The 18,548-nt window shown below is 38.5% G+C and overlaps 1 protein-coding gene across 1 annotated transcript; it reads right to left on the bottom strand.

The window, feature by feature from the left end:
- Positions 1-11,759: 11,759 nt before the first annotated feature.
- ier3ip1 (immediate early response 3 interacting protein 1) lies at positions 11,760-16,598 on the bottom strand. Its single transcript, XM_061877247.1, has 3 exons — positions 16,438-16,598; positions 12,856-12,957; positions 11,760-12,276 (listed from the first exon to the last, which is right to left on the bottom strand). The coding sequence occupies exons 1-3, from the start codon at positions 16,526-16,528 to the stop codon at positions 12,221-12,223; spliced, it is 249 nt and encodes an 82-aa protein (XP_061733231.1). The 5' UTR covers positions 16,529-16,598; the 3' UTR covers positions 11,760-12,220.
- Between the last annotated feature and the right edge of the window lie 1,950 nt (positions 16,599-18,548).

The raw sequence follows: 18,548 nt of genomic DNA, 5'->3' as shown, positions 1-18,548 counted from the left end.
GTTGCTTGGGTGACAACATATGTTGCTCCAAAACCTGTACGGACCTTTCAGCATTAATGGTGCCTTCACAGATGTGTAAGTTACCCATGCTTTGGGCACTAATGCACCCCCATACCATCACAGATGCTGGCTTTTGAACTTTGCGCCTATAACTATCCGAATGGTTATTTTCCTCTTTGTTCCAGAGGACACCATGTCCTCTGTATTCAAATATAATTTGAAATGTGGATTTGTCAGACCACAGAACATCTTTACACTTTGCATCAGTCCATCTTAAGTAAGCTCTGGCGCAGCCAAGCCGGCGGCGTTTCAGGATATTGTTGATAAATGGCTTTCGCTTTGCACAGCAGAGTTTTAACTTGCACTTACAGATGTAGCGGCCAACTGTAGTTACTGACAGTGGTTTTATTAAGTGTTCTGAGCCCATGTGGTGATATCCTTTACACACTGATGTCAGTCTTTGATGCAGTACCGCCTGAGGGATCAAAAGTCTGTAATATCATCGCTTATGTGCAGTGATTTCTCCAGATTATCTGAACCTTTTGATGATTTTACGGACCGTAGATGGTAAAATCCCTAAATTCCTTGCAATTGCTCATTGAGAAATGTTGTTCTAAAACTGTTCGACAATTTGCTTACAAAGTGGTGACCCTCACCCCATCCTTGTTTGTGAATGACTGAGCCTTTCATGGAAGCTGCTTTTATACCCAATCATGGCACCCACCTGTTCCCAATTAGCCTGCACACCTGTGGGATGTTCCATATAAGTGTTTGATTAGCATCCCTCAACTTTATCAGTTTGTATTGCCATCTTTCCCAACTTCTTTGTCACGTGTTGCTGGCATTAAATTCTAAAGTTAATGATTATTTGCAAAAAAAAAAAAAAATGTATCAGTTTGAACATCAAATATGTTGTCTTTGTAGCATATTCAACTGAATATGGTTTGGAAATGATTTGCCAAATCATTGTATTCCGTTTACATTTAACACAAAAAATTGAATAGCTCTGATGTAAATTAATTACAAGACAATTAAGTTGCACAATAAGTCACAGAAGTTATTCTGCAGGCAAAATGTTTTCCACGTTAATGTCGATTTATGAAAGTGAGACCTACATTTTCTACTTGGCTTAATGGTCTACAATTATCAATCAAAAATGATTTAAGTAGCCCTTTTTGTCTTTTTTAATTATTATTAATATTTAATACTCTAGTTGCTTTTGTTTTCTTTCCTTGTTGTTGAAAGTGCCTTGACTGTTGAGTGAATTAAAAAAATGTTTTTAAAAAAAAAAGGTATTTCCGCGTATTTTACGAGAAATAATGAATACAAAATATTAAAAAGAAAGAAAAAAGTATACGAATAAAGCAGGGGTAGGGAACCTATGGCTCTAGAGCCAAATGTGGCTCTTTTGATGACTACATATGGCTCTCAGATAATTATATTTATATAGCGCTTTTCTCTAGTGACTCAAAGCACTTTACAAAGTGAAACCCAATATCTAAGTTACATTTAAACCAGTGTGGGTGGCACTGGGAGCAGGTGTGTAAAGTGCCTTGCCCAAGGACACAACGGCAGTGACTAGGATGGCGGAAGCGGGAATCGAACCTGGAACCCTCAGGTTGCTAGCACGGCCACTCTCCTAACCGAGCTATGCCGAGTAACCGTGTAATACTCTTCCATATCAGTAGGTGGCAGTCGGTAGCTAATTGCTTTGCAGATGTGGGAAACAGCGGGAGGCAGGGTGCAGGTAAAAAGTTGTCTAATGCTTAAACCAGGCGTTGGGAACCTATGGCTCTAGAGCCAGATGTGGCTCTTTTGATGACTACATATGGCTCTCAGATAATTATATTTATATAGTGCATTTCTCTAGTGACTCAAAGTGCTTTACAAAGTGACACCCAATATCTAAATTACATTTAAACCAGTGTGGGTGGCACTGGGGGCAGGTGTGTAAAGTGTCTTGCCCAAGGACACAACGGCAGTGACTAGGATGGCGGAAGCGGGAATCGAACCTGGAACCCTCAGGTTGCTAGCACGGCCACTCTCCTAACCGAGCTATGCCGAGTAACCGTGTAATACTCTTCCATATCAGTAGGTGGCAGTCGGTAGCTAATTGCTTTGTAGATGTGGGAAACAGCGGGAGGCAGGGTGCAGGTAAAAAGTTGTCTAATGCTTAAACCAGGCGTTGGGAACCTATGGCTCTAGAGCCAAATGTGGCTCTTTTGATGACTACATATGGCTCTCAGATAATTATATTTATATAGCGCTTTTCTCTAGTGACTCAAAGCACTTTACAAAGTGAAACCCAATATCTAAGTTACATTTAAACCAGTGTGGGTGGCACTGGGAGCAGGTGTGTAAAGTGCCTTGCCCAAGGACACAACGGCAGTGACTAGGATGGCGGAAGCGGGAATCGAACCTGGAACCCTCAGGTTGCTAGCACGGCCACTCTCCTAACCGAGCTATGCCGAGTAACCGTGTAATACTCTTCCATATCAGTAGGTGGCAGTCGGTAGCTAATTGCTTTGCAGATGTGGGAAACAGCGGGAGGCAGGGTGCAGGTAAAAAGTTGTCTAATGCTTAAACCAGGCGTTGGGAACCTATGGCTCTAGAGCCAGATGTGGCTCTTTTGATGACTACATATGGCTCTCAGATAATTATATTTATATAGTGCATTTCTCTAGTGACTCAAAGTGCTTTACAAAGTGACACCCAATATCTAAATTACATTTAAACCAGTGTGGGTGGCACTGGGGGCAGGTGTGTAAAGTGTCTTGCCCAAGGACACAACGGCAGTGACTAGGATGGCGGAAGCGGGAATCGAACCTGGAACCCTCAGGTTGCTAGCACGGCCACTCTCCTAACCGAGCTATGCCGAGTAACCGTGTAATACTCTTCCATATCAGTAGGTGGCAGTCGGTAGCTAATTGCTTTGTAGATGTGCGAAACAGCGGGAGGCAGGGTGCAGGTAAAAAGTTGTCTAATGCTTAAACCAGGGGTAGGGAACCTATGTCTCTAGAGCCAGATGTGTCTCTTTTGATGACTACATATGGCTCTCAGATAATTATATTTATATAGTGCTTTTCTCTAGTGACTCAAAGCGCTTTACATAGTGACACCCAATATCTAAGTTACATTTAAACCAGTGTGGGTGGCACTGGGGGCAGGTGTATAAAGTGTCTTGCCCAAGGACACAACGGCAGTGACTAGGATGGCGGAAGCGGGAATCGAACCCGGAACCCTCAGGTTGCTAGCACGGCCACTCTCCTAACCGAGCTATGCCGAGTAACCGTGTAATACTCTTCCATATCAGTAGGTGGCAGTCGGTAGCCAATTGCTTTGTAGATGTGGGAAACAGCGGGAGGCAGGGTGCAGGTAAAAAGTTGTCTAATGCTTAAACCAGGGGTAGGGAACCTATGTCTCTAGAGCCAGATGTGGCTCTTTTGATGACTACATACGGCTCTCAGATAATTATATTTATATAGCGCTTTTCTCTAGTGACTCAAAGCGCTTTACAAAGTGACACCCAATATCTAAGTTACATTTAAACCAGTGTGGGTGGCACTGGGGGCAGGTGTCTAAAGTGTCTTGCCCAAGGACACAACAGCAGTGACTAGGATGGCGGAAGCGGGAATCGAACTCGGAACCCTCAGGTTGCTAGCACGGCCACTCTCCTAACCGAGCTATGCCGAGTAACCGTGTAATACTCTTCCATATCAGTAGGTGGCAGTCGGTAGCTAATTGCTTTGTAGATGTGGGAAACAGCGGGAGGCAGAGTGCAGGTAAAAAGTTGTCTAATGCTTAAACCAGGGGTAGGGAACCTATGGCTCTAGAGCCAGATGACTGCATATTACTCTCAGATAAATCTTAACACGATAAGTAATGAATAATTCCGCTGGTTTCAAAAATAACGTTCAAATCATAAAACATTCTCATGCATTTTAATCCAACCATCCGTTTTCTACCGCACCTGTTCACGATGTCGCATTAATGGTAGGAAGTATTATATTTATTATTGGTTAACTTTTAGAATAACAATGTTATTAAAAAGAATAAGACTTATTATACTCTACAAATGTTGGTCATACTTAAAAATGCACGAATTTAGTTGTATTCAGTGTTGAAATATTTGGCTTTCATGGCTCTCTCAGCCAAAAAGGTTCCCGACCCCTGGAAAAAAGACAACAAACCACCGTGTTTGCAATATTTGCGCAATCAAGGCATTTTATTTGTATTTTTTTTTTAATTCAATCAATTTAATACATTGTAATCATTTAAGAGTGTTATCCTTAACCACTAAATCACTCATTAGTGATAAGAGGGGGAAAAAACATATGTGTCCCATTCCACTAACAACTAACAGACATATCGCATTAGTGCAGGATAGATGTATTATGATGCCTGGTATTATAGCAAAAAATATTAAAGCCCTTCTCTCGACAGGATGCCAGAAAGCGCTTGCCGTAAATCCTCTTCTCATGTTACCTCTGCATGGTGAATATACATGTTTTTCTCTTTTTGTTTGGTCCTGCTTTGCATGTTAGAATTGTGCAAAACATGCACATGTCCATAGAGTCATCCAACCATCCATCCATCCATCCATCCATTTTCCACCGCTTATTCCCTTTCGGGGTCGCGGGGGGCGCTGGCGCCTATCTCAGCTACAATCGGGCAGAAGGCAGGGTACACCCTGGACAAGTCGCCACCTCATCGCAGGGCCAACACAGATAGACAGACAACATTCACACTCACATTCACACACTAGGGCCTTTTATATTAAAGTCAAGTGTATCCTAAAGCCATTCATTTTATTTAACAAGGTTTTATGCAGCATAAAATCAGTTTTTTCACTCCTGATACAATATCTTATATTTCATAACTCTCTTTTTTACACCCAATTCCATCAAAATATATTGGAACATGTTTAACCCAGGAACTGAATAACAGTATACATTTAAGCCAGGGGGTGTCCAAAGTGCGGCCCGGGGGCCATTTGCGGCCCTCAGCTAATTGTTTACCGGCCCGCCACGCTTTCTGGAAATGCTATTGCAAAAATTAAAAATATTTAAAAAAAAAAAGTGGAATGAGGTGAAATCTAACGTAAAAAGTTGCAATGTTGACACAAAGCTGCCATGCAGGCAGTTTTTTTTCCTTTTTCTATTTTTCTTTTTTTGCCGTTGCTAAAAAAAAAACCAACAACATAAAAAACAATGTTATAATGAATTATTCACTTATTTAAACCTCTGTCACGCCAAATTTCTTCCCCCCGGAAGACATTTGGCGTGACAGCCCCTCTAATACCTAAAGGACCCCAATGAGGGTGGAAGGACCTTAAAGCAGCCCACACAGCTGCCTGTTTTAAAAGCATTATAATTGACTGATTGTCCATCCATCCATCCATTTTCTACCGCTTATTCCCTCTTGGGGGTCGCGGGGGGCGCTGGCGCCTATCTCAGCTACAGTCGGGCAGAAGGCGGGGTACACCCTGGACAAGTCGCCACCTCATCGCAGGGCCAACACAGATAGACAGAAAACATTCACACTCACATTCACACACTAGGGCCAATTTAGTGTTGCCAATCAACCTATCCCCAGGTGCATGTCTTTGGAGGTGGGAGGAAGCCGGAGTACCCGGAGGGAACCCACGCATTCACGGGGAGAACATGCAAACTCCACACAGAAAGATCCCGAGCCTGGATTTGAACCCAGGACTGCAGGACCTTCATATTGTGAGGCAGACGCACTAACCCCTCTGCCACCGTGAAGCCCTTGACTGATTGTCATTGGTGAAAAATAACAGTCAGGAAAAAATATTACCATTCCAGCATGCTAACCTTTCAAGTTATTTTTGCAGCTGTAACCTTTATGACTGATACAACTAGATATTATCACGCCCTCATTGGGGTCCTTCAGGTATTAGAGGGGCTGTCACGCCAAATGTCTTCCGGGGGGAAGAAATTTGGCGTGACAGCTCCAATTATTTGGAATATTTCACTTTTAATATGTTTTATGTAGAAAATATTCCATATATTGTGGTGTTTGCAGTACAAATACATCAACGTTTTCTTTGACAAAAGACCAAAAAACAAGCAAAATTATAGTTCAAAGGTAAAACCGACAGATATATCTGAAGTTGATCTTGTCACTAATAAAATAAACTAATAAAAATGTATCACTTTATGAGTGGGGCACCTTCCATCCATCCATTTTCTACCGCTCATTCCCTTTTGGGGTGGCGGGGGGCGCTGGCGCCTATCTCAGCTACAATCGGGCGGAAGGCGGGGTACACCCTGGACAAGTCGCCACCTCATCGCAGGGCCAACACAGATAGACAGACAACATTCACACTCACATTCACACACTAGGGCCACTTTTGGATCTGAAATATATTTAATGGGATTGTACTTATCTTTTCACTATTATACCTCAAAACTAATAATAAATTAAAATAAGTGTTGTCCGGCATTACTGATCTTTTCAAGGCTCCACTTCACATCATATATTGGTTTCTGAATGCTTTGGGACAGAAATACTGTATATCTCAGTTTTATTATGAAAATCAATCAATCAATGTTTATTTATGTAGCCCTAAACAACGGGTGTCTCAAAGGGCTGCACAAGCCACAACGACATCCTCGGCTCAGATCAAATACAAAGTTGTCTTTGACAGAAAAGGCATAAAACATGTTATTTTATTTTTTACTTTGTATGAAGTTGATATACTGTAGTGCAGGGGTGCCCATTACGTCGATCGCGAGCTGCCAGTCGACCGCGGGGGGTGTGTCAGTCGATCTCCAGCCAGGCTTTTAAAAAAAATAGACCTAAAAATGAGTGATCATCAATCTTCACCAAGACGTCACTTAAATGACATTCACGGTACCGGAGGGTCTTGTGAGATGACGCTGGCTGCTGCAAGATCATTATTATGAAAATATGACCGAGAGGAAGGCGAAAAACACTTTTTATTTCAACAGACTCTCGCGCCGTACCTTCCGTCAAAACTCTAAAGGCCGACTGCACATTTCCTATCTTCACAATAAAAGCCCTGCTTCATGCTGCCTGCGCTAACTAAATACAGAAACTTGGAAAACTGGCGTGCACAAGCGATCCCTCAGAAAGCTGGCGTGCACATCACTTGTGCACGCCAGCTTTCCGAGACTCTTATTTTGTTAGTGGAGGCAGCATGAAGCAGGGCTTTTATTGTGAAGATAGGAAATGTGCAGTCGGCCTTTAGAGTTTTGACGGAAGGGACGGCGCAAAAGTCTGTTGAAATAAAAAATGTTTCTCGCCTTCCTCTCTGTCATTTTTTCATAATAATGAACTGGCAGCAGCCAGCGTCCTCTCACAAGACCCTCGGGTGCCGTGAATGACAATCAAGCAAGCTACGGAATTTGCCGCCAATGTTTTTCTTGTAAAGTGTATGGAAGCTGGATGAATTAGATGCCAAAAACCAACCACTTTCATGTGGTATTGTACAGAAAGGACAACTTTTTTTCTCCTCCATTTGAAAATGTGGGCGTTATCATCATTACTGTCTGATTCCAATCAATGCAAGTCATCAGAATCAGGTAATACACCAACTTATATTCTTGTCTTCGTGAAAGAAAGACATCTATATGTGTTACACATGCTTGTATTTTCATTAAACACATTTAACTTGTTTACAAAAATGTCTCTTTCATAAATAAATAGATATAAATGATATACTGTATATAAATGAGGTAGATCCCCTAGAGTTGGTCAATTGAAAAGTAGCTCGTCTGCAGAAAACGTGTGGGCACCCCTGCTGTAGAGATTTACTGTAAGCGTTAAAAAAAGAAAGATAATATTTTGACTTGTTTTTAACATTTTAATGACTTAGACCAGGGGTCGGGAACCTTTTTGGCTGAGAGACCCAAAAGCCAAATATTTAAAAATATATTTCGTAAGAGCCATATAATATTTTTTTTAACACTGAACACAACTAAACACGTGCATTTTTAAGTAAGACCAACATTTCTAGAGTATAATAGGTCTCTTATTCTTTGTAAAAACATTGTTACTCTGAAGCTAACTGTGGAGGGGGCGTGGCCTGCGGGCCTGCAGCGACAGGTGCGTAGATGGCCCACCTGGGCCTTGTTATCTAATCACCTGTCGCTCTGTTATAAGCAGCAGCCAGGAGGAGAGACTGGGTTGGGGCTGGAAATACAATTGCTGGAAAGCAACTGAGAGACTTATTGAAAAATAAATTAATATTGTAACCCTGAAACAGGCTCTCATGTCGGTGCTTGGGGGTCTGAAGAACCCCCAGGAGGGTAAGCCCCACACTAACCAATAATAAATAAATAACTTCTTACCATTAACGCAACTTCTTGAACAGGTGCGGTAGAAAACAGATGGATGGATTAAAAATGCATGAGAATGTTGTATATTTTGAACATTATTTTTAACATTGTGATTACAAGTGGAATTATTCATTACTTATCGTGTAAAGCAACATCAGTTCAGATTTATCAGAGAGCCAGATGCAGTCATCAAAAGAGCCACATCTGGCTCTAGAGCCATAGGTTCCTTACCCCTGACTTAGACCCTTTATGGTCCCCGAGAGCCCTAGAGGTAAAACAACAAACAAAATCCATATATTTTGTTATGAAAAAGTTTGGACGCCCCTGGTTTAAACGGTGGAATTAAATACATTGCTTTTTCCTGCTCCTTTCCGGACATGCAATCATGTTAAAAAAAACGTAGCTATCATGTAATTGTTTACGATATGAAGCAAAAATGGCAAATGTGCACAAATAAATGGCTTATAGCCAAAACTCCATTCGGCCTAATCACAGATTAAAGTGACTTTCACTGGGAATATCTCTGGGATGAAAACATATGTTTGCAACTCCAGCGCAGCCACAGTTTTGGAGTAAGTGCTAATACAAATATGTATTGCAATCAGCGAGGCAGGAATTGCATATGAGGGATTATTCCCATGGGGGAGCAGCAGGGGGTCAGCGCAGAGATCAAATATTTACAAGAGGGGAGAAAACATTTTTTTGGGGGGTGGAATGGGGGTGTTTTTCTGCTGGACACACAAAGGATTATGATATTAAAAAGTTTGAAATGCCATTTATTGGGAGATAAACAGTACCATTTTAACTGGGATATAATATAAACATGTTTTCCTCAAGTTTGGCACAATTCTTTGAGAAGCTGCCTCAATTGTGACTGAACATGTCAATACTGCTGTATGTGTTGCTGTTTAACATATTAAATACACATTTTTTTTATTTTTAAATACAGTAAAATATAGGACATACAGTAAATACAAATTGTAGTTTAATATAGGGCAGGGGTTACCAACACGGTCGCCCGTAAGGACCAGATGAGTCGCCCGCTGGCCTGTTCTAAAAATAGCTCAAATAGCAGCACTTACCAGTGAGCTGCCTCTATTTTTTAATTGTATTTATTTATTAGCAAGCTGGTCTCGCTTTGTTCGACATTTTTAATTCTAAGAGAGACAAAACTCAAATAGAATTTGAAAATCCAAGAAAATATTTTAAATACTTTGTCTTCACTTGTTTAAATAAATTCATTTATTTTTTTTACTTTGCTCCTTATAACTTTCAGAAAGACAATTTTAGAGAAAAAATACAACCTTTAAAATGATTTCAGGATTTTTAAACACATATACCTTTTTACCTTTTAAATTCATTCCTCTTCTTTTCTGACAATTTAAATCAATGTTCAAGTATATTTTTTTTATTGTAAAGAATAATAAATACATTTTAATTTAATTCTTCATTTTAGCTTCTATTTTTTCAACGAAGATTATTTGTGACATATTTCTTCAAACTTATTATGATTAAAATTCCAAAAAATTATTCTGGCGAATCTAGAAAATCTTTAGAATCAAATTTAAATTGTATTTCAAAGTATTTTGAATTTCTTTTAAAATTTTTGTTCTGGAAAATCTAGAAGAAATAATGATTTGTCTGTTAGAAATATAGCTTGGTCCAATTTGTTATATATTCTAACAAAATGCGGATTGGATTTTAACCTATTTAAAACATGTCATCAAAATTCTAAAATTAATCTTAAATCAGGAAAAATTACTAATGATGTTCCATAAATTATTTTTAAAAATGTTTCAAAAAGATTCAAATCAGCTAGTTTTTCTCTCCTTTTTTTCGGTTGAATTTTGAATTTTAAAGACTCAAAATTGAAGATGAACTATGTTTCAAAATTAAATTTTCATTCTTTTCCTGTTTTCTCCTCTTTTAAACCGTTCAATTAAGTGTTTTTTTTCATCATTTATTCTCTACAAAAAACATTCTGTAAAAGGAAAAAAATGTATGACGGAATGACAGACAGAAATACCTATTTTTTTTATATATATAGATTTATTTATTAAAGGTAAATTGAGCAAATTGGCTATTTCTGGCAATTTATTTAAGTGTGTATCAAACTGGTAGCCCTTCGCATTAATCAGTACCCAAAAAGTAGCTCTTGGTTTCAAAAAGGTTGGTGACCCCTGCTATAGAGTATGCAAAGATATCTGAAGAAAACAATGACAACATTGCTTTTGTGTTACAGGTGACAAAGAAAATTAGTGTAATAATAATAATATACTGTCACTTATTAATAAAAAACGAGCTCACCCGAAAACTGCCATCTATTAATGGCGGTGGGTATAATTGGCCATGACGCATGTGCATTTAAACGCCTATGGATGCTGTGAGGAAGACAAAAAGTGAGTAAAAACAAACAAAACACGAAAAGCAAAGCAAATATGTTGTGAAATATGAACAAACTTTCCTGCAGTTGCTTCTTTATGTTATATTTTGTTGGTGTTGGTCAATTTCCCGATCAAGACCGAGTGGCCTTTGAAATGTGACGTGTGTTTTCATGTCAGAGTCTCCACAGGTGTCCGACAACACATCAACAAGTCATTAGATTTGTCACACAACACTTATACAGTGGGGCAAAAAGTATTTAGTCAGCCACCGATTGTGCAAGTTCTCCCGCTTAAAATGAGGACAGAGGTCTGTAATTTTCATCATAGGTACACTTCAACTGTGAGAGACAGAATGTGAAAAAAAAAATCCAGGAATTCACATTGTAGGAATTTTAAAGAATTTATTTGTAAATTATGGTGGAAAATAAGTATTTGGTCAACCATTAGAAGCTCTCACTGATGGAAGGGGGTTTTGGCTCAAAATCTCAAGATACATGGCCCCCTAAGCAGAAAAACAGCCCCAAAGCATGTTTCCACCCCCATGCTTCACAGTAGGTATGGTGTTCTTGGGATGCAACTCAGTATTCTTCTTCCTCCAAACACGACGAGTTGAGTTTATACCAAAAAGTTCTATTTTGGTTTCATCTGACCACATGACATTCTCCCAATCCTCTGCTGTATCATCCCTGTATCCATTTTGGTATAAACTCAACTTGTCATGTTTGGAGGAAGAAGAATACTGAGTTGCATCCCAAGAACACCATACCAACTGTGAAGCATGGGGGTGGAAACATCATGCTTTGGGGCTGTTTTTCTGATAAGGGGACAGGACGATTGATCCGTGTCAGGGAAAGAATGAATGGGGCCATGTATCGTGAGATTTTGAGCCAAAACCTCCTTCCATCAGTGAAAGCTTGGAATGGTTGACCAAATACTTATTTTCCACCATAATTTACAAATAAATTCTTTATAATTCCTACAATGTGAATTCCTGGATTTTTTTTTCACATTCTGTCTCTCACAGTTGAAGTGTACCTATGATGAAAATTACAGACCTATGTCAAAATTTTAAGTGGGAGAACTTGCACAATCGGTGGCTGACTAAATACTTTTTTGCCCCACTGTATATCAAATACTAACCAAAGGGGGGCTGAATACTGCCTACATATATAAGTTGTCCCTCCTGCTACATCTTCTTATTCTCTTGAGGATCAGGCGCGTTTAGAAGAAGAGGGACAATGCCATCTACTGTGCGGAGTTGTAAGGACAGTCCCATCATAATGTGTTTATGAGCGAGGGCAAACAGGGAGCGCCAAATGCATTTGTGGAGGGACAAATGTACTTGTGTCATAACAACAAACATTGTAATAGCAAAAAATAAAAAATAGTCTGCTCAAGCTGGAAGGATTTTGACAATGTGAGACAACGCTTTGACCTTAAAGTCAGCGTGTGCGTGTGTGTGTTTGTGGGAAATGTTTCCTTGACTCCGCAGTTGTCTTTGATGCTTGCTGGTCACCCAAAAAGAACCAGCAGGACGATGGAGACGGAGTTGACGATGATAAGAGGTACTAGAAACACAAAGAAAGCAAGACGAGGTGAGAGTTAAGACTGATTGATTGATTGATTGATACTTTTATTAGTAGATTGCGCAGTACAGTACATATTCCGTACAATTAACCACTAAATGGTAACACCCGAATAAGTTTTTCAACTTGTTTAAGTCGGGGTCCACGTTAATCAATTAACGTGCTCATCCTCCTGAGAGTCAACAATGAATGTTTCCAATGTTGTCCAATCAAATACAAGCACATTAAAAGCAAAGAAAAATTTTCTTTTTTTAATAGCTTGAGGTGGATTTGAAGACTCAATTTTAATATACAGATAAAAATGTCCTCTGTGGTGGACATTAGACTTACTACAATTCTTTTTGAAAGTGAACAAGAAATAAGTAACGTCCAACTTTTTCATCTTTTTTTTGAACAAAAGAGTAGAAAAGATGATGGATGACACCATTATTCAGTTATTTTGTCCCGCAGAAAAAATATTTTGTATTTCTTCCACCCAAGACAATTATAGAATAATATATTTCTGGGTATCAAGATGATACAACGTGACTAAAAAAATAAAAAAAATGTATGGAACTCAACCTCGCATGACAGTTCGGATGGAGCGGATGAGATTGAGGACTTGGACTTTCATTCCTGGGTCATCTCCAAAACCCGAGACTGCGTGGTCTACACCTGATCCGACTGCAGACAAACAAAGAACATGAAGTCCGTGTCAGAGGTGGATGATACCACACATGTTGGTATTGATGCGATACCAAGTAGAGTAAATTTACTTGGACATTTTCCAAGACCCCTAAATGACTTAGCGATTTTAAACTCTTAAAATCATGAATATAATCAGAATAAATCACAGGACAGACACTTTAGGCAAACTATTGTTTTGTGTAATAATACTCAAACTGTCAAAGGAATATTTAGTCGCAGTATGTCCATATTTTACTCAAAGTTAATCGCAGATAAATATCATTTTTCGTCATTAGTACGTGTACTCTAGACATAATCATTTTATTTAAGTTAAAATTTGGTTACCATGACTACACAATAAGTCTGTCCATAAAGAAATGTTTTTTAAACAGATCAAGACAAAATGGACAGAAACACACTTTTAATGGCAACAAAAAAAATACCTGAGCTGCTTTGGTGTCTCGCCAGATGTTGCAGGACTACCGAATAAGTATTCCTGATGTAGGAGCACTTGTATTCAGAGGAGAGGAGCTACACTTCCATGTTTAAATACCAGTTTTACGCATTTATGACACTAAATGTGGATCGTTGCAATCAAGCTTTGATTGTCCAAGATGTCTGGTAATGGAGTCTGTGATATTTCTACCTTAATACATGCTTCTGATATTCTGTACAGCAGGGGTCATCAACGCGGTGCCCGTAAGGACCAGATGAGTCGCCCGCTGGCCTGTTCTAAAAATAGCTCAAATAGCAGCACTTACCAGTGAGCTGCCTCTATTTTTTAAATTTTATTTATTTACTAGCAAGCTGGTCTCGCTTTGCTCGACATTTTTAATTCTAAGAGAGACGAAACTCAAATAGAATTTGAAAATCCAAGAAAATATTTTAAAGACTCGGTCTTCACTTGTTAAAATAAATTCATTTATTTTTTTTACTTTGCTTCTTCTAACTTTCAGAAAGACAATTTTAGAGAAAAATACAACCTTCAAAATTATTTCAGGATTTTAAACACATATACATTTTTACCTGTTAAATTCCTTTCTTTTCTTTCCTGACAATTTAAATCAATGTTCAAGTATTTTTTTTTATTATTGTAAAGAATAATAAATAAATTGTAATTTAATTCTTCATTTTAGCTTCTGTTTTTCGACAAAGAATATTTGTGAAATATTTCTTCAAACTTATTATGATTAAAATTCAAAAGTATTCTGGCAAATCTAGAAAATCTTTAAAATCAAATTTAAATCTTATTTCAAAGTCTTTTGAATTTCTTTTATAATTTTTGTTCTGGAAAATCGAGAAGAAATAATGATTTGTCTTTGTTAGAAATATAGCTTGGTCCAATTTGTTATATATTCTAACAAAGTGCAGATTGGATTTTAACCTATTTAAAACAAGTCATCAAAATTCTAAAAGAAATCCTAATCAGGAAAAATTACTAAGGATGTTCCTTGAATAATTTTTTTTATTTTTTCAAAAATATTCGAATTAGCTAGTTTTTCTCTTCTTTTTTTTGGTTGAATTTTGAATTTTAAAGAGTTGAAATTGAAGAGAAACTATGTTCCAAAATGTAATTTTCATTTTTTCCTGTTTTCTCCTCTTTTAAACCGTTCAATTAAGTGTTTTTTTCATCATTTATTCACGACAAAAAACCTTCCGTAAAAAGGAAAAAAAAATTAGGACGGAATGACAGACAGAAATACCCATTTTTTTATATACATAGATTTATTTGTTAAAGGTAAATTGAGCAAATTGGCTATTTCTGGCAATTTATTCAAGTGCGTATCTAACTGGTAGCCCTTCGCATTAATCAGTACCCAAGAAGTAGCTCTTGGTTTCAAAAAGGTTGGTGACCCCTGCTGTACAGTATTAACAATTTTAATGGTGGGAAGAAAATGTGTTTTCCTGTTTTCTCCTCTTTTAAACCGTTCAATTAAAGGCCTACTGAAACCCACTACTACCGACCACGCAGTCTGATAGTTTTTATATCAATGATGAAATATTAACATTGCAACACATGCCAATACGCTTTAGTTTACTAAATTGCAATTTCAAATTTCCCGACAGTTATCCTGTTGAAAACGTCGCGGTATGATGACACGTGCACGTGATGTCACCGGTGGTAGCGGACATGTTCTCCCAGCACCAATCACGGCTAAAAGTAGTCTGTTTTTATCGCATAAATCCACAGTATTCTGGACATCTGTGTTGCTGAATACTTTGCAATTTGTTCAATTAATAATGGAGACGTCAAAGAAGAAAGATGTAGGTGGAAAGCGGTGAATTGCAGCTGCCTTTAGCAACACAAACACAGCCGGTGTTTCTTTGTTTGTTGTGAAGCTTTACTATGGAACAGAGCGGTCAAGTGAACATGGTTCTCTACCACATGTCAACCGGCAGGTTTTGGAGAGAAAATTGTGGTAATAAGTCGGCTCTTACTGTAAACATGAGCGGAGCTTGTGTCGTTCCTCCTGCAGCTGTCAAAGAGGCAGCTGCGACTTTCTTGGCTCCCCTCAGAAACACTGGCGGTCATCACACCCCGCCGACTAAATAATCTCATCAAAACACTAGTAACACAATAAGCAGATAAGGGATTTTCCAGAATTATACTAGTAAATCTGTCTAATAATATCTGAATCGCTCCCACTGCCCTCGTCTTTTTTTGTTTTCTTCTAGTCCTTCACTCTCACTATCCTCATCCACCAATCTTTCATCCTTGCTCAAATTAATGGGGGAATTGTCGCTTTCTCGGTCCGAATCGCTCTAGATGCTGGTGGCCATGATTGTAAACAATGTGAGGATGTGAGGAGCTCCACAACCCGTGACGTCACGCGCACATCGTCTGCTACTTCCGGTACAGACAAGGCTTTTTTATTAGCGACCAAAAGTTGCGAACTTTATCGTCGATGTTCTCTACTAAATCCTTTCAGCAAAAATATGGCAATATGATCAAGTATGACACATAGAATGGACCTGCTATCTCTGTTTAAATAAGAAAATCTAATTTCGGTTGGCCTTTAAGTGTTTTTTTCATCATTTATTCTCTACAAAAAAACTTTTGTAAAAGGAAAAAAAATGTACGACGGAATGACAGACAGAAATACCCATTTTTTTTATAAATATGTATAGATTTTTTATTAAAGTTAAATTGGCTTTTTCTGGTAATTTATTTAAGTGTGTATCAAACTGGTAGCCCTTCACATTAATCAGTACCCAAGAAGTAGCTCTTGGTTTCAAAAAGGTTGGTGACCCCTGGGCTACCGTTTCTAATATTTTGGTGTCCTTCTTTAGCAACAAATGGAGACACAATTCAGTAAATATAGTATGATGCAGAGCAGTTTGTGAAAGTATGTAGTTTTATGTCAAAGTGGTCCAACTGTGTACTGTCTCAACAACACCCAGTGTGCTTTCTAAGCTACCTCCAATATCCCATTTAAATGTACATTCCATGTTATTTAAATAGCAAATGATACTTACTTTTGCTGAGAAACCTTTCTTCGTGCAACACAGCGACGGCGTTGAAGCAGAGAATAGCAGTTTGAATGAGAGAATAAAGTGTAAACGCCATGTTGGCAACTTCCTCGCAGTTCTTGCAGTGGCCGTAAATGAGTAGATGATGTCGCGCAACCCGGGAGCGCCGTAAACCCCCCGCCCTTAACGTAAAACATATCATTTCACGTCATAAATGACAAAAAACAAACTTTTACCTCGCGACATTTTACTTTTTCTTATCAATACCCGACCTGTTTTTGTGCCTTTAAAATAGAATTACAACTCTATGTTAAAACCATAAAGCTGTGAAAACGATGATGCTGTGTTCCAAATTTACATTATTTACTGAAATTGTGTGAATTTGCACTTTGTTACAGCCCGCGGGTTATTTTTTTAACGGCCCCACGGCACATTTTAAAAATACAATTGAAAAAAATTAAAAACATAAAAAGTGGTATAAAAGAACAAACAGGTGAAATGTAACAAGAAATTGTTGCAATGCTTACTCTTATAGCACAAAACTGCCATGCAGGCTGTTTCTTTCTTTAAAAAATAATAATGAATCAAAATCAATGTCATTTTGAATTATTGACCTATTCAAAGCTCTGATTACTTCACAGTAAATATTCCACTTTGAAATATTTTTGGGGGGAAATGTCGCATATTTTGTGTTTTGCCATATAAAATAACTGAGTTGTTTTTTTTTTTTTTTTTTAAAGGCCCAAAACAAACAAAAAACATAAACAACAATAACACAATTGACGGTTGGATCTGAAGTTGATTTCGAGATTATCGTGCTAAAAGTAAACGGTAAAAAAAATATATATATAATGTATTTTTTAACACTTTAATCCCCAATTATTTTAGTGTGATTTATTTTTAAGCGTCATTGCTCAAAAAATAATAATGAATCAAAATCCAAAATTAAGGTTCCAATTATTATATAATCTCAAATATTCCACCTAAACAAACTATATTTAGTGAAAATATTGCATATTTTGTGTTTTTGTTTCATGTTGATCTAGAGATTTAAAACTTGAATAACAATGAAAATAATAATACTGAATAATGACACATTTTTAATACTTTTTTGACCAAAACCCTTTGGGGTCCCCGGGATCAAGCCTGAGTGGAGGCCTACAGTAAATGTATATTTTTTCATACATATATTGTATTGGTTTTTAAAATAAAAATAATGAAAATGGCCCCCGCTTTCTTTGATTTTTCAGTGTGCAGCCCTCAGTGGAAAAAGTTTGGACACCCCTAATGTAGCAGCTGGCTACGGGGTGTTAGCCAATGACTTTGGCTGGGGGGCGGGACTTCCGGGAGAGTTCGGAAAGTGACGTTGTTGATAGGAAGGAGTAGTTTGAGTTTTGCCGGGACAAGGAATGGAGACACATGAGCAATTTTCCCTCCAATTTTTCACATATGTGAGCAAACGCCAACACTTCTTGAGCATTCAGTGGCGCACATGTGAGCGACGGCAGACGTGCACACTGTTATGCGCTTATCTTTTTATTCGATTTTGTGTGCCGCCTAGATTTGCCGTGCACAAAGGACGCGTGAGCATCCTTATGCTAGTTTTGTACTGTTTTTGTACTTCAATCAATCAGTCAATGTTTATTTATATAGCCGTAAATCACAAGTGTCTCAAAGGGCTACACAAACCTCAATGACATCCTCGGTAGAGCCCACATAAGGGCAAGGAAAAACTCACCCCAGTGGTACGTCGGTGACAGTGACAATGATGACTATGATAAACCTTGGAGAGGACCGCATATGTGGGCAACCCCCCCCCCCCCCCCCCCCCTCTAGGGAGCGGTCTAACATGATACTGTGAAAGTTCAATCCATAGTGGATCCAATTGTCCAGTATGTGTCAGGCTTGCCACTGACAGTTTAGTTTTTCCTCTGTGTGTGTTTAATATTTCCTGTTTCTAGTTCCTGTCAGCGCTCTTATTATGTCTGTTTCCTCTTTTTTTCCCTGTGCGCCGTTTCCCCCTCAGCTGCAGCTGATTGGCACCTGGGCACACCTGGTGTCAATCAGCCCACACCTATTAGTACCTGCTTTGTCTTCCAGTCATCCACCCATCCATT

Source organism: Nerophis ophidion, linkage group LG17 (genome assembly GCF_033978795.1).
Source record: "Nerophis ophidion isolate RoL-2023_Sa linkage group LG17, RoL_Noph_v1.0, whole genome shotgun sequence".
Lineage (NCBI taxonomy): Eukaryota > Metazoa > Chordata > Actinopteri > Syngnathiformes > Syngnathidae > Nerophis > Nerophis ophidion.
This window is presented reverse-complemented; position numbering and strand designations above follow the sequence as displayed.

Excerpts from the sequence above, each read along its gene's own strand:
- ier3ip1 (XM_061877247.1), bottom strand. The coding sequence starts at position 16,528 with ATGGCGTTTACACTTTATTCTCTCATTCAAACTGCTATTCTCTGCTTC. Across the intron at positions 12,958-16,437 it reads AGAAAGGTTTCTCAGCAAAA|TCGGATCAGGTGTAGACCAC; the intron begins GTAAGTATCATT and ends GTTTGTCTGCAG. Across the intron at positions 12,277-12,855 it reads CATCCGAACTGTCATGCGAG|TACCTCTTATCATCGTCAAC; the intron begins GTTGAGTTCCAT and ends TTGTGTTTCTAG.